At 46.4% G+C, this 16,448-nt stretch overlaps 1 protein-coding gene across 7 annotated transcripts in view; it reads right to left on the bottom strand.

The window, feature by feature from the left end:
• SGCE (sarcoglycan epsilon) overlaps window positions 1-16,448 on the bottom strand; it is a 56,185-nt gene that overhangs the window by 13,820 nt on the left and 25,917 nt on the right. For 6 of the 7 annotated variants that reach the window (XM_038742439.1, XM_038742430.1, XM_038742434.1 and 3 more), the window contains 5 exons: window positions 9,400-9,472; window positions 4,357-4,555; window positions 2,888-3,050; window positions 1,274-1,485; window positions 546-572 (listed from right to left, as the gene is read on the bottom strand). In XM_038742439.1, coding sequence (XP_038598367.1) covers window positions 546-572; window positions 1,274-1,485; window positions 2,888-3,050; window positions 4,357-4,555; window positions 9,400-9,472 — 674 coding nt within the window. The remainder of the gene's footprint in view (window positions 1-545; window positions 573-1,273; window positions 1,486-2,887; window positions 3,051-4,356; window positions 4,556-9,399; window positions 9,473-16,448) is intronic. The other variant, XM_038742420.1, reaches the window with a different exon arrangement.

The raw sequence follows: 16,448 nt of genomic DNA on the forward strand, positions 1-16,448 counted from the left end.
AGCCTAAGATTTAAGATCGTAAAATCCGTTGACATTTAGCTTGATTTAAAAGTGAAGTCAGGGGTCGTTTCGGGGAACTGGTCAACAAAGCATTCTGCTAGAGAGCTAGCCGCCTAGGTGGGCCAACCTCTCGTATCCCCTCCAGGCCCACGTCAGGTGCCGTGGCTCCCGTGACTGTGGGATCATTGCTTCTCACGGGGTCCTGAGACAGACCCCCCGAGAAGCATTCCCCACCCCAGGGCAGATTGTGTTGCTGGGGGATCCCGGGCCACCGGTGATTTGAGTCTGAGTCAGTTTACGTTTAAGGTCTCTACTCTTCCTCTTTTAAGGTCTCTACTCTTCCTCTTGATTTTCGATCCCTATTTTATTTGAATTTCCTAACCCCTGCAAGGTCCCTATTTTAAAAGCAGCTTCCAGGTTTATGAGTTGAGCTAGGGAGCAGGGAGAATGAACAAAGAGCGGGGAACACATGTATGAGGCGTGACAAGCTGTTGAGGAATGGAAATTAAAATGATAAAGAAAATAACAGGAAAGAGGACACTTACTCTGGGGTTTGCATGTTTCTCTTTTCCCTAGAAACAAAACAAAATTTATGAATTAAATCATAGTACTGATATTTGGAACATTAGCGCTCGATGCCGATGGAGATCTGGTGGGAAGCAGGAATGCGGACCCGGTTGGGACCGGAAGCGGCTGGGATCCTGGTGGGCTGGAGTTGGGGGTGGGGGGTGTCTTGTGGAGAGATGGGATTTGGATGACAAAGACAAACACGAAAATGAGAATGCGGGTTAAGAATTAAACTTCTGGTTGCAATCGATTCTATGGTTCAATGACATCAGGCTACATGTGAAAAGATGGAGGAAGCTGTGTTACTCGCTGCTTGGTTCATCTTCCTTAGCTCCACTGTGGAGATTTTGTGAGGATTCTGGGGATTGGGGTTGTTTTTTGTTAAAGTGTTGGTGACCTTCAACTGATTGCCTCCACTCAGTGAAAACTGATCACTAGAACTTCTATTATATTCCTCGAGTTTATTTTCCCTTCGTTGGTCCTCCTGTGATTTTGAGTGCAGACGCTTTGCTTCCTCAATCCACCCGCTAGAATATTCGAGGTGACCGGAGACGTTTTTGGGGGAGCGGTGGCGCGGTTTCCCACTTGGGCATCGGTCGAGGCCGTGGTCTCACGGCTGTGTCCTCCCGACCCCACGTGCACCCTGGTTCTGTCCCAGAGGCCCTGGGGGGAGGGGGCTCAGAGGAGGGGTGGGAGAGGTACTCACACTCCTTCCCGCCGGCAGCACATGATGTAGGCGAGGATGAGGAAGAGTACCAGGGCCACCGCCGAGGGCACGGCCAGCGTGACGAGGAAGTCCGAGTAATAATCTCTGCTCTTCAGCCAGTCGGGAGGGGGCTTGTACTCGCCGCCGTCGGCTAAGATGCCCTCTCCTCGGATCACTTCCTGATAGGTGGACACTTGCTTGGACTGATCCACCTAAGGGGGAAAGGACCGTCAGCCGAGCTGGCGCGTGGGAGGGACGGCAGTCGGTCCCATCTCCCTCTTTTCCCCAAGAGGGGAACGGTGATGGCGTCAGCAGGACCAAAAATTTCCCGCTGAAGCCAGGTGTGGTCATTGTGGCTCAGTGGCCTCCCTTCCGTTCTCTGGCCCCAAAGCTCAGGTGATAATCCTTGGCCTGACAGATGTTCTTTAAAGTGACTTCTTGGGATCCCAACTCTCAGGGTTCTGTGAGATCCCCTTTTTGGCACACTCAGTGTCAGTTGGCACCCCCTCCTCCCCTCCGGCTGGCCTTGCCTCTCCGCTTCCCCCTTGCTTTGGGGTCTGGAGGGCACAGGTCTCTACTATTCCCCCTCTTGGTAAATTATTTTAATATCTGTATCCTCCTGAAGACTATAAGCTCCTCGTTGGCAGGGATTGGTCTGCCAACTCTATTGTATTCTCCCAAGAGCATAGTACAGTGCTCAGTGCACTGTTAAGTGCTCGATAAATACTATTGAATTTAGAGGCCTTTGGTTTGGGAGTGCCAACGTTGAAGTGAGCGGAATGGCCTGGCTCTTGGCTAATAATAATAATAATAATGGCATTTATTAAGCCCTTACTATGTGCAAAGCACTGTTATAAGCACCCTAGGTGCTCAGCGCAGTAATGGGTGCCAGGATGAGTGACAGGGAGGGCAGAAGAGAAGAAGGAAGGGCAGAAGTGAGAGAGGGAAGGAGGGAGGCAGCCCCAGCTCCTGGAAATAATAATAATAATAATACCTGTGGTATTTGTTAAGTGTTTTCTGTGTGCCAGGCACTGTACTAAGTGCTGGGGTGGATACAAGCAAATCGGATTGGACATAGTCCCTGTCTCCCATGGAGCCATTTTACAGATGAGGGAACTGAGGCACAGAAAAATGAAGTGACTTCCCCAAGGTCACACAGCAGACAAGTGGCTGAGCCGGGATTAGAACCTATGGTCTTCTGACTCCTGGGCCCATTCTCTATTTACTTTGCCATGCTGCTTTCTCCATTTCATCGCTGAGATGAAATACCCATTTCATTTGACTGCGGGGCTCCTGGTGGGGGAGTGAGGACCAGGGGACAGTCAAGACCCGGCTGACGGACAGCCTCCCTGACTAGAGGCGGGCCAATGTGACCACGAGCACTAGTCGGGGCGCGGGGGAGCCGGTCATTCCGAGATCTTTCTCGATAATTCTGTTCTGGATGTTGCTAAGCTCCCCTCCTGTCCCTCCTGCCTGGAAGCCCAAGCAAAGGTGCTGGCCCAGCCCCGACGAAGCAAGAGGACGTGGCTTCACCTTGGACCGCGGGGCCCTGCCCGAGGGCAAGTTGCGATCCACCGCAGGGTGGGTGTGGGGGACGGGGACGGAGGGGCTCACCAGAGAGATTTTGCACCAATCGATGTGAAACTGAGCTCGGAATTTTTTGTCGCAGGTGATGACCGGCTCCATTTCCTGGCTGCACCGCAGCTGATTCTGTGGGTTCCCCACTTCTCGCAGGCAGGAGGAGAAGGGGACGTCGGCACCAACCATCACGTACACCCTGTGGGGGACAGGGAGTGCCCCAGGGGTGGATGCCCACTCAGACAGCCCTTGTTCGGTTGGCCCAAACTATCCACGGCCACCTTGCTACATCCCTGAGGTCACTGATTTTGGGTATCGCTTGGGAGATCTGCCCCCAGTGACCCCAGCCTCTTTCCAGTCCAAGGTATCGGATGCGACTGGCTTTTCTAGCCTCATGGGGCACCTGACCCCTTCTGGAGGTCGTGACCCCCTCCAGCACACTTGGCAGACCCCCTCCTCGTTCTTCAAATGACAGGGAGATTCAAAGGGCAGCAATCCAATGTATTGGACGGGAGTCTGGAACTCATGGCCAACAGACTCAGGAATCTCACTGAAGACAGTAATATTCTGAATAAAAGGAATATGGCAGTCCCTGTGGATTAGTTGGGTCCAGTTTCTTAGCCCTCCAAAATGAGAAACACAGACAGGGAGAATAGCCTGGGCTGACAGAATTTTTTTCCTGGTGTCAGCTGAGAAGTGAGTCTGAAGGGCAACACAGTAGTCATCAGTTCTCATCCCAAATGTCCGCCACCTTGTTTAAAGTTGATATGAACCCAGTTGACCAGAATGGTGCTGAAATTGTTGTCCAAGTGGCACGGGGGTAAGCTAACCACTCCGCCCATCCGCCTGCCTGCATGACATTTGACAAGAGGAAGTCCAGTCCTTTCCCAGTCTTTTGGGAGTACCCCTTAAGCACTTTAGTCACCCCACCCTCAGCCCCCCAGCACTTATATCCATATCCTATCATTCTACCACTTCTAATTTATCTCTAATTTATTTGAATGTCTATCTCTCCCTCTAGACTGAAACCTCCTCAGGGACAGGGATCTTGTGTACTGACTCTATTGTAGTGTACTCTCCCAAGTGTTCAGTACAGAGCTCAGCATTCTGATTGATTGGTTGGTTCAGGAAAGCAAGGGAGTAGGCACTAAGGAAAGGAACTGCCCGCAGTCTCTACAACTATACGTCACTCCTGACCCTAACCCTTCACCAGTAAGAACCACCAGCCCCTCTAGGGTATGGGAACCTGGGCCCATGGGGCCCCCACCCCCAAGGCCCTGACTCCGGCATGCCGATTCTACATTCCCATCCGGAAGGTGGGCCTTGAGGGACAAGGATCAGCCACTCGGGCTGGGCCGGAGCAGTTTCAGCCTAGGAAATTGGTGAGAGCAACACGTCTTGACTGGTCTGAAAACTCCACCCCAGATGGGCCCCAATAACTGAATCTGATGATCTCTGAATCCAAAACTCCTCCAGGAAAGATTTGGGGAGAACCATGTGCTTACCCCTCCTTCATGTCATTGATGGGGAGGGGAACCCTCCCCCCCCGGTCTAGAGCCGACGTGATGTTTATGGCATTCAGGCGCTCCGGCTGCCAAACGTTTTTCACAGCGCCAAGGAAGTCTCCGAGCACCTCGCTGGCCAGCATTTCTTCTACATTCATGTTTTTGATGAAGAATTCCGCTTGATATGGCAGTGGAAAATCTAGATGAGAATCAAAGAGCGCTGCCTCAGTATAATACAATCCAGATCCAGTCTCTCAGAGCCTTCCTGAGGCGTACGCAGAACTATTTCAAAATGCCTTAAATGGTATTTGTTAAGCTTTTACTATGTGACAGGCACTGCAGTAACTGCTGGGGTAGATACAAGTTAATCACAGCCTCCTTCCCTTAAGCCTCTATAGTTTCAGTGCCGGCTTGGATTGCAAATGGCGATTTTAATGTTCACTAAAAGTTTTCACTTAGATTATTCTAAAAAGCAAATTCATTTTTGCTGTGCTTCCATCCGGAAATTTTAAGCACAGTCTTGAAAGTTAATAGCCTAATTCAGCTAGCAGTAGTAGTCATAGCAGTATTTATTAAACTCCCTCCTGGAGGGCAGATATCATGTTAATAATAATAATTATTATTATGGTATTTGTAAAGTGCTTTTTATGTGCCAGACACTGTACTAAGCACCGGATTAGATACAAGCTAATCAGGCTTGACACAGTCCCTGTCCCATGTGGGGCTCATAGTCTTAATCCCCATTTTACAGATGAAGGAACTGAAGCACAGAGAAGTGAAGTGATTTGCCCAAGGTCACATAGCAGACAAGTGGCAGAGCCAGAATTAGAACCCAGGTACTTCTGACCCAGGCCTGTGCTCTAACCACTGGACCACGACACTTCTGCTGGTTCAGTCTCTCATCCTACCCTGACTGGATTACTGCATCAGCTTCCTCTCCTATCTCCCATCCTCCTGTCTCTCCCCACTTCAATCCATACTTCACGCTGCTGTCTGGATCGTCTTTGTGCAGAAACGGTCTGGGCAAGTTACTCCCTTCCTCAAAAATCTCCAGTGGCTACCAGTCAACCTACGCATCAGATTTATATATGTATATATATGTGTGTGTGTGTGTGTATATATGTAAGTATATATGTATGTGTGTGTGTGTATATATGTATGTATATATGTATGTATATGTATATATGTACATTTATATGTATATGAAAAAGGAGCCACTGATGGTGAAAGTCACCTATGGGTGTGTGTGTGTGTGTGTGTGTGTGTGTGTGTGTGTGTGTGTGTGTGTGTGAGAGAGAGAGAGAGAGAGAGAGAGAGAGAGAGAGAGAGAGAGAGAGAGAGAGAGAGAGAGAGAGAGAGAGAGAGAAAAAAGCCAACACTGGCCAACTCCCAGTCATGACCCCACTGGGCATATGGACAGGTGCACACCTTCCGCACAACACAGATCGCCTGTTCCAGTCTTTTAAACCCCAGCATCTCTCTTTCCCTGCCAACCTTTGAATTTTTTTTTAAAAAAACACTGTTCTTTGTTTCTTTGATCAGCCTTTGCACTAGGCCCTTTGTATTTTCCAACGGAGGCTCTAAAATAGCTCCTTACGAGGGAGGGGGAAAGGATCATTTTGTTTCTCTACCAAGGGAAGCCAAGAAGAATGGCGAAGTCTAAGGGAGGGGAAGCAGCGTGGCCTTGGAGAGAGAACATGGGTTCTGTAAGTCAAAGTACTTGAGTTCTAATCCCCGATCTGCCACTTCCCTGCTACGTGATGTTGGGCAACTCACTTAGCTGCTCTGTGCCTCAATCTCTTCAACTGGGGATTTAATATAATAATAATAATGATAATAACGTTGGTATTTGTTAAGCGCTTACTACGTGCCAAACACTGTTCTAAGCGCTGGGGTAGATATAAGCTATTCAGGTTGTCCCGCATAGGGCTCACAGTCTCCATCCCCATTTTACAGATGAGGTAACTGAGGCACAGAGAAGTTAAGTCACTTGCCCAAGGTCACACAGCTGACAAGCGGCAGAGCCGGGATTAGAACCCATGGCCTCTGACTCCCAAGTCCAGGCTCTTGCCACTAAGCCACGTTGCTTCTCTGGAATATCTGTTCTTCCTCTGCTTAGACTGTAAGTCCCATGTGGGACAGGCACTGGATCCAACTTGATTATCTGAATCTGCCCCAGCGCTTAATACAGTGTTTGGCACAAAACAAGTGTGCATCCCAGTTATTGCTATTGATTACTAAGGGGGGAATTGAAACTAACACCTGACACAAGTGCGAATAATGGTCCTCGTTTCTTTTCCAATCTTGTGGTTTCTGGTTGTGCTAAACTCGTCTCTAGACTGTAAGCTCATTGTGGGCAGGGAATGTGTCTGTTTATTGTCCTCTTGTACTCTCCCAAGTGCTTAGTACAGTGCTCCGCACACAGTAAGTGCTCAATAAGTATGGTTGAATGAATGGAGACCTGCTCTCTATCAACCCCAGTGCTTTCCCCATAGTAAGTACTTAATGAATGCCATCTTTATTATTACCATTGGTAGCTGTCACCAATTTGCCTTGAGGCATTTCGATTGAGATGGGTTTTGCTCCCAACTTGCTAGCGATCCTTGGATAATAATGAGCCATCAGATACCCACGATTAAAAGACTCAGATTAAAAGCCCCCTCCTTCCTCTCCCCCTCCTCCCCCTCTCCATCCCCCCCCACCTTACCTCCTCCCCCCCCACAGCACCTGTATATATGTATATATGTTTGAACGCATTTATTACTCTATTTTATTTGTACATATTTATTCTATTTATTTTATTTTGTTAATATGTTTTGTTTTGTTCTCTGTCTCCCCCTTCTATACTGTGAGCCCGCTGTTGGGTAGGGACCATCTCTATATGTTGCCAACTTGTACTTCCCAAGCGCTTAGTACAGTGCTCTGCACACAGTAAGTGCTCAATAAATGTGATTGAATGAATGAACTCAGGAGAAGCAGGGTGGCCTGGTGGAGAGAGCCCAGGCTTGGGAGTCAGAGGAACTAGGTTCTAATCCCGGCTCTTCCATGGGAAGCAGCGTGGCTTAGTGGAAAGAGCACAGGTTTGGGAGTCAGAGGTCGTGGGTTCTAATCCCGGCTCCGCCACTTGTCAGCTGTGTGAGTCATTTAACTTCTCTGTGCCTCAGCCACCTCATCTGTAATATGGGAATTAAGACTGTGAGCCCCACGTGGGACAACCCGATGACCTCGTATCTACTCCAGTGCTTAGAACAGTGCTCGGCACATAGTAAGCGCTTAACAAATACCATCACTATTATTATAATTATTATGTGCCTGTCGTGTGACTTCACTTCTCTGTGCCTCAGTTACCTCATCTGTAAAAAGGGGATTAAATTCTCCTTTTTATGGTATTTGTTAAGCACTTACTAAATGCCAGGCACTCTACAAAGCCCTGGGGCAGATACAAGGTCATCAGGTTGTCCCACGAGGGGCTCACAGTCTTAATTCCCATATTACAGATGAGGTAACTGAGGCACAGAGAAGTTAAGTGACTTACCCAAAGTCACACAGCTGACAAGCAGTGGAGCCGGGATTAGAACCCATGACCTCTGACTCCCAAACCTATGCTCTTTCCACTAAGCCATGCTGGCTGTCAATTATTTGAATGCACATCATTTTAGGTGGTTGTGCACACTACAGCCAGATTTTTCCATTCTGTAGAGTTTTTGTTCATCATCATCATCATCATCAATCATATTTATTGAGCGCTTACTATGTGCAGAGCACTGTACTAAGCGCTTGGGAAGTACAAATTGGCAACATATAGAGACTGTCCCTACCCAACAGTGGGCTCACAGTCTAAAAGTCTGAAGTTGTTCACTTCAACTGAATATCAAAAACATCCCTGCTTAACCTTTGGGCACTGTATTTCTCACGATTATTACATATTGTGTGGGACTGGTTAACCTGAAAATGACAGGAAATTCTGCCTGCCAAAGATCTGAGCGTTTTTTAAAGTTTTTAAATAACTTCTCCCAGCTTTTAAGCAACTCTAGCACGAATTTACATAGAACCAAAAAATTCACACATTCTCAGAATACTGTACGTTCTTGTTCTTGAACTATAAGAATGGCATCTCAGAAAAAAAGAATGTCCCTATCCGTGTCTGTTGACTCTCCCAAAGTGTTTACTGCAGGGCTCTGCCCAGAGTGGGTGCTCAATAAATACTAGCGATTGACTGATTTGAGCTGAATGGGAGAGATTAAAGTGATTATTTTCTTGGGCTCTGGATTCCTGTTTAGCTATTTTTTAAAATGGTATTTTTTAAGTGCTTACTATGTGCCAGGTACTGTACTAAGCGCTGGAGTAGATACAAGCTAATCAGGTTGGATACAGTCCCTGTCCCACATGGGGCTCACAGTCTTAATCCCCATTTTACAGATGAGGGAACTGAGGCCCAGAGAAGTAACTTGCCCAAGATCCCACAGCAGACAAGTGGCAGAGCCGGGATTAGAACCCGTGTTCTTCTGATGCCTAGGCCTGTTCTCTATCCATTAGGGCACACTACTTCTCTACTTGGGAAAACAGTAAATCTTTCCTGTTACCTCTCTTCCCCAACAATTTTAAGCCGATACAAGAGGTTGTCTGACATCCGTGTTCTCTTTACCACTACTTACTATCCAAATACTCAGTGAACTATGGGCTTTGATTCCAATTGTGTCATTTCATATTTTTTCCTTTTTTCTGCCATTACAGCCTCTAGACTGTAAGCTCATGTGGGCGGGAAATGCGTGTGCTAATTCTGCTGTATTGTCCTCTCCCAAGTGCTTAATACAGTGCTCTGCACATAGTAATGCTCAATAAAAACGCTTAGTACAGCACTCTGCACATAGTGAGCACTCAATAAATACGACTGAATGAATAACTACCACTGATGGACTGATTGGCCACTCTATTTTGTACGCTGGTGGCCGTTTGAAACCTATAACCATCAAAAGAAATACAAAGCTTAGAGTCTTCACCCCTTAACCATTCCAAAGGATGAAGTCAATTCCCCATACATACCTTCTGCTGACATTATGTTAATGATCAAGTTATGCCTGGCGGTCTCAAAGGTGCGCCGATTGTAGGCAGTTATCTAGTATGAAACAAGAAAATTTGAAGAAAGAAAGGTATGACTAATGTGGAAACTTGAATAAAACTAAGTAATGTTGAAAAATAACAGCTCTTTCAGCGGAATTTGAATTTTTCTATACACTTGGAAAATAAAGAAGACTTCTGGCATAAAAGGGATTTGAACTTTTGGATAGGGGGTCGTTCAGCCCACCATCTCTCCCCTCCTCCAAACCCTCCACTGGCTTCCTGCCTCTCAATTCCTCACTTTAATGCTCTCAACCACCTGGCCCCACTTGACCTCTCTGCCCTCTTTTTTAATGGTCTTTGTTAAGCGCTTACTATGTGTCAAACACTGCTCTAAGCATTGTGGTAAGTACAAATTAATTAGTTCAGACACGGTCACTATCCCGCATGGGACTCACAGTCTAAGTAGGAGGGAGAACAGGTATTGAATCCCCATTTTACAGTCAAGCGAACTGAGGCACAGAAAAGTTAAGTGGCTTGCCCAAGGTCACACAGCAAGCAATTGGAAGGACTGAGATTAGAACCCAAGTCCTTTGACTCCCAGGCTTAGTCAGAGGAGGTGTCTTGGGAGGAGAACAGTGCCAGAGCTTAGAGCAGTACTTTGCACATAGTAAGCGCTAATAAATGCCAACATTATTATTCAATAAGGCTTTGAAGGGGGTGGGGAGAGCCGTTGTCTGTGGGATATGAGGAGGGAGGGCGTTCCACGCAGGCCAGGCAGGACATGGGCGAGAGGTCAGTGGTGAGATTGATGAGATGGAGGTCCAGTGAGAAGGTTGGCATTAGAGGAGCAAATGCTCCCTCCCACCATTAGACAGACTCCGGCTCTCCCCACCTTCAAATCCCTCTCCCGGGAGAGTGGGCAGGGAATGTGTCTGCTTACTGTTATATTGTACTCTCCCATGTGCTTAGTACAGTGCTCTGCACACAGTAAGTGCTCAATAAACAGTGGCAGGGAAACAGACAGAGAATGGGTCTAGGGTCTTCTAGACTCTATGTGTCTCTATGTGTTGCCAACTTGTACTTCCCAAGCGCTTAGTACAGTGCTCTGCACACAGTAAGCGCTCAATAAATATGATTGATAGGGAGAGATGCTTCTCTCATTGGAACAGCTGCTTCCAGAAGGCCCACAGATAAAGCCGCTCACTAGGTGTCTGTCTGTGGCCTCTCGCTTCTCCAGTTCATTCTGCTGCTTGTAAGTGGCAGTAATATGCTCAAAAAATACTGTTTACTGGCTGACTGACTTCTCGCCCTTCTAGACTGTGAGCCAGTTGTTGGGTAGGGACAATCTCTATATGTTCCTGACTTGTACTTCCCAAATGCTTAGTACAGTGCTCTGCACACAGTAAGTGCTTAATAAATACAATTGAATGAATGAATCATCTTTCAAAAACGCTGTTCTGCCCATGCCTCCCCATTCTTGAATGGTTACCTGGGCTTCTCTGAATCAAGCAGAAACTCCTGACCATTGGCTTCAGTGCTGTCCATCAGCTCTCCCCCTCCTATCTATCCTCTCTCTTCTCCTACTACATCCTCTCTGCTCCACGCAAGCTCACCTTCTCCCCATAACTTGTTCTTGACTCTCCTGCCTTCAAACTCTGGCTTAGGCCTTTTTTCCTCCCTGGAACTCCTTCCCGTTTCGAATCCGCCAGACCTCAGCTCTCCCTCTCTCCAAAACCCTTTGGAAATCCAACTTCGTCCAGGAAGCCTTCCCCCAATTAATTTTTCGGCTCCGCCGGTCACATCTTCCCTCCTGTCAACTCACTCTTTTGCACTCACAACTTCTCATCACACTTTTTTTTTACGGTATCTATTAAGCTCTTACCATGTGCCAGGCACTGTACTAAGCACTGGGATAGATACAAGCTATTCAGGTTGGGCACAGTCGATTTTCCACAGAAGGCTCACTGTGTGAATCCCCATTTTACAGAGGAGGTAACTGAGGCAAAGAGGAAGTGAAGTCACTTGCCCAAGGTCACACAACAGAGAAGGGGTGGAGCTGGAATGAGAACTGAGATCCTTTGACTCCCAATTCTGTGCCAGAGAGTCAGTCAGTTTTAGACAGATGACTAACAAACATACTCTACCATTTGAGGGTTTCCTCCTCTTATTTGTAAATTATTAAATGGTAAACTCCTGGCGGGCAGGGATTATGTCTACCTGCCCTAAAATACTACCTCTGAAATACTCTTCCAAGCATTTAGGACAGTGCTCTGCTCACAATAGATGCTCCATAGATATTCTTGATTGATTGATCAATTGTTGGGGGGTATCTACTAGAAAAAGACTTGTGAAGGGACCCTGTTAAGGTCTGATCAACATGTTGCTTCTTTCTCCACACAAAATGATATTCCTCATCTCTCAAGTTGGCTACTGTAACAAGCAAAATTACCCTTCAGGTTTCCCCTTAGGACGCACATTCGGGAGCAATAAATTCAAATAGGATCACTCCTTGAATACTTTTAATATGGGATTCTCTTCATTGCCACAGTCTCATTTCCTTACAGACAACAGCAATATTTTCATTTTTCAGAATTATCATTTCAGAGTTATCATCTTCCTCTATTTTTTAGTTCAGTGCTCAGTGCTCCGTACAGTGTTAAGCCCTCAGTACAGTACTTTGCACACAGTAAGCACTCATTCATTCACTCATTCATTCAATCGTATTTACTGAGCACTTACTGTGTGTAGAGCACTGTACTAAGCGCTTGGGAAGTACAAGTTAGCAACATGTAGAGATGGTCCCTACCCAACAATGGGCTCACAGCCTAGAAGACAGGCTCACAGTCTAGAAGGAATACCATTGATTGATTGGTAGTACTGAATTGCAACAGGCACCCTGATTGGTTCAAAAATCAGAATGAAAGCTCTGTTCATGTGTTTTCTGGGTGCTTTGACAATCCAAAATGGGTTTTTTTTTGCAGTAATGAGAATATAATTACGTTAATGGCCATATGTCAGTACGTTTGTCTGATTAGGTACAAATGTCATTCCATTATTTGGGAGACAATATGGAGATGATATTGCCTTGAGTAGTCGAAATGCAAGAAGTTCATTTTAACACTCTCTTAAACAACCGACAAGATGTCAGAAAAGAACATGATTGTCACATTAACTCAGCCATTAGCAATCCTATAAAAAGAAAGATTTCCATTCTCAGCATGCCCTGGTTTAATGTCGTTTTAACGGCAATGATCTTCCTGTTGGGCTGTTACTATTGCCTTGAAATGAAATCCTGCTCCTGTGTGGACATTTTCACTGCAATCACCACAGAAAATGTGACAGAGAGGGAGAAGTAGGAGGGGGAAATCTTCTAGGCTGGTTGCTTCCTGTTCCTTCCATGTTTCTAAAGAGATGGTGCTAACTAGGGCAGAGTGTTGGTGTGGCCAGATTGGATGGAACACTCCCCAAAGCGGACACCACCTGCTAGGGGGGTCAGAAGTTAAAAGCTAATGCTCACCCAATAAATGGGATGATTGGGGCTTCAATCGATTATAAAAACAGTCTCCTACAACTAGAAAACTAATGGGCAAATTCTACAAGGTGGACATCAAAAATCAAGGAATAACCCTCACACTAGGTATTTTCCCTGGGCTGTTTTGGAGCTGGGAGAACCGAACAGATGATTTTGAAGGCAGTCTTCTTGGTCTTTAAACTGAGGTTTAAAATCTTGCAGGGGCCTCTACGTCTTAAAGAAGTGTCAGTGTCAGTGATCTAGGGAGAAGAGCACAGGAAGCAGAGGACTCAGGGAATCAGGAGTCTTGGGTTTTCATCCTGGCTCCATCATTTGCCAGTTGTGTGACTTTGGACAAGTAACTTAACTTCTCTGTGCCTTAATTTCCTCGTCTGTAAAATGAAGAGTCAATCCCAGTTCTCCCTCTCCCTCAGAACCATGAGCCCCATGAACGACAGGGTCTCTGTCTGATTCGATCGATCTTGAATCCACCTTAGGGCTTGGCACATATTAAGTACTTAACCAATACCACAATTATTACTGTTAATGCCTCAGATTCAAAGGGCTAAAGGAAAGGGTTCAGCTTTTGTAAAATGAGCTTGGAGTTCTGTATCAGGTGAAATAATTATGCAACCTGGAAATTAGGTTTGCTTCAACGACTCAGAGGGAGGTAAAAACAGGTTTTTGGAAGCTAGAATACCAAATTGATCAGAGATTTTTTAAAAACCCACTTTTCCCCCAAAGGAGGGCAATTACTGAGAAATTCGGTACGCTATCATTACTGAAACCTTGTCAATTTGGGTCCAATTTCACATTTATACAAACTGGAAATGTGATTTGTTTCAATGGCTTAGAGGGAGGTAAAAACACGGTTTTGGGAGACAGAATGCTAAATTGATTAGACGAAATAAAAAAGTATCTCCCCACAAAGGAGAGGTTTTATTGAGAAAGTTAGTAGACTATCATCCCTGTAAACTTGTCAATTTTGGTCAAATTTCACAATCCATTCCTCCTGCCCCTGAGCTTGGAGTGAAGCAAATGGTAAATTCCAAGACCTCTGGACCTTGAGGAAGAGATATTTTCACTGGTCCTTCAAGTTCATCTAAGTCAGTAAAGAATAACTTTCCGTGTGTGTGTGTGTGTGTGTGTGTGTGTGTGTGTGTGTGTGTGTGTTAGGGAAAGGAATCTATATAAATCTATAATCCAAAACATTACACTTCGAAAAAAACCACTTGAAAAATATATGGATGGGACAAAATTGCTCCACGGGTGAGATCAGCAGCAGTGTGGCCTAGTAAAAAGAGCCCAGGCCTGGGAATCAGAGTATCTGGGTTCTCATCCAGGCTCTGCCCCTTGTCTGCTGGGTGACCTTGGGCAAGTCACTTCACTTCTCTGTGCCTCAGTTACCTCATCTGTAAAATAGGGATTAAGACTATGAGCCCTATGTGGGACAGGGAACTGTGTCCAACCCAATTATCTTGCATCTACCCTAGTTCTTAGTACAGTGCCTGGCACATAGTAAACACTTAACAAATACCATAACCCCCTCCGCCAGAGAAACAGCCAAAACTGATGGCAGCAGAGCAGTGACGGAGAAGTAGCTAACATTTCCAATGTAAATGAAATTTTTTTTACAACTGTCTAGAATTTTATCAGTGAGATCACTTCTACTTAGTCTAATATTTCTACTTCTAATACTTCTACTTCTCCCACTCCTATCTGCATCATCCTTGCACCAAGATTTGCACTCTTTATTCCCCCCTCTCTCGGCCCCATAATGGCTGAGTGGAAAGAGGTCGTGGGTTCTAATCCCTGCTCTGCCACTTGTCAGCTGTGTGACTTTGGGCAAGTCACTTAACTTCTCTGGGCCTCAGTTATGTAATCTGTAAAATGGGGATTAAGACTGTGAGCCTCTTGTGGGACAGAGATGGTGTCCAACTTGATTAACTCCCTGGTGCTTAGAATAGTGCTTGGCACATAGTAAGTGCTTAACATGTATCATAATTATTATTATTGTTAGTGATTTTGGAACGCCCAAAGATTGGAGGGAATGAATGACCCTGGCCCCTAGGCCAGACATCAGTACACCGGGGCCAGTCATGGACCGAGGTGCCAAATGGCAGCTAGAATTTGGGGCTGAAGGAGGAATTTGGGGCTGGGGAGAAGCCCACACATCAGTATTGGGAAGGTTGGGTCTTGTTCTCCCTTCCTGGAAACCCTCAAGTTTGTGGGTGAACTGAGGTGAGTGAGGAAGGGAGAGCAGACCAAAAAGCTAACGAGGGGTGAGGAGAAGATGATTCTGGGAACAATAGCTTTGGATGCAGAGCCGAAATACTTCGGGCCACCTGCCCTCCCCAAGCTGCTACTCCAGGCCTACAACAGGCCCTTTTCATTCACATGTTCCCTCAGCGCTCTTTTGGGCTTTGGGCATTGTCCTAGTTGATGCTGGAATGGGAAGGGGCACCTGCTCCCCTACGTCTGAGCTCTTCTCCCTCTGCTCAGTTTCATTCATTCAATTGTATTTATTGAGCACTTACTGTGCGCGGAGCACTGTACTAAGTGCTTGTTTCCAGTGTTTTGCTATTTTCTAGTATCTTGGCTAAGACATCACATCTCCTCTAAATAATAATAATAATAATGTTGGCATTTGTTAAGCGCTTACTATGTGCAAAGCACTGTTCTAAGCGCTGGGGGGGCGGGCGCTACAAAGTGATCAGGTTGTCCCACGGGGGGCTCACAGTTTTCATCCCCATTTTCCAGATGAGGGTACTGAGGCTCAGAGAAGTGAAGTGACTTGCCGAAGGTCACACAGCAGACATGTGGCGGAGTCGGGATTCAAACCCATGACCTCTGACTCTAAAGCCCGGGCTCTTTCCAGAGCCACGCTACTTCTCTGAGCCATGCTGCTAATCAATCAATTAATCAATCAATAGTATTTATTGAGCACTTAGTGTGTGCAGAGCACTGTACTAAGCATGTGGGAGAGTACAATTGACCGGAGAAGCAACATGGCCTAGAGGGGCTACAGCACAGGCCTGGGACTCAGAAGGACTTGAGTTCTAATCCTAGCTCCGCCACTTGTCTGCTGTGTGACCTTAGACAAGTCACTTCACTTCTCTTTGCCTCAGTTACCTCACGAAATAGGGATTGATCCTGTGAGGTCCATGTGGGCCAGGGACTCTCCAACCTGATTACCTTAGAGAAGCAGCATGGCTTAGTGGAAAGAGCCTGGGATTGGGAGTCAGAGGATGTGGGTTCTAATCTCAGCTCCAACACTTGTCTGCTGTGTGACCTTGGGCAAGCCACTTAACTTCTCTGTGCATCAGTTACCTCATCTGTAAAATGCGGAGGAAGACTGTAAGCCCCATGCTGGACAACCTCATTACCTTGTATCTACCCCAGTGCTTAGAACAGTGCCAAGCACATAGTAAGCACTTAACAAATACCATAATTATTATTTTTTAAGCAGCGTGGCTTAGTGGTAAGAACCAAGGCTTGGGAGTCAGAGGTTGTGGGTTCT

The sequence above is a fragment of the Tachyglossus aculeatus genome, chromosome 2, assembly GCF_015852505.1.
Source record: "Tachyglossus aculeatus isolate mTacAcu1 chromosome 2, mTacAcu1.pri, whole genome shotgun sequence".
NCBI classification, from domain to species: domain Eukaryota; kingdom Metazoa; phylum Chordata; class Mammalia; order Monotremata; family Tachyglossidae; genus Tachyglossus; species Tachyglossus aculeatus.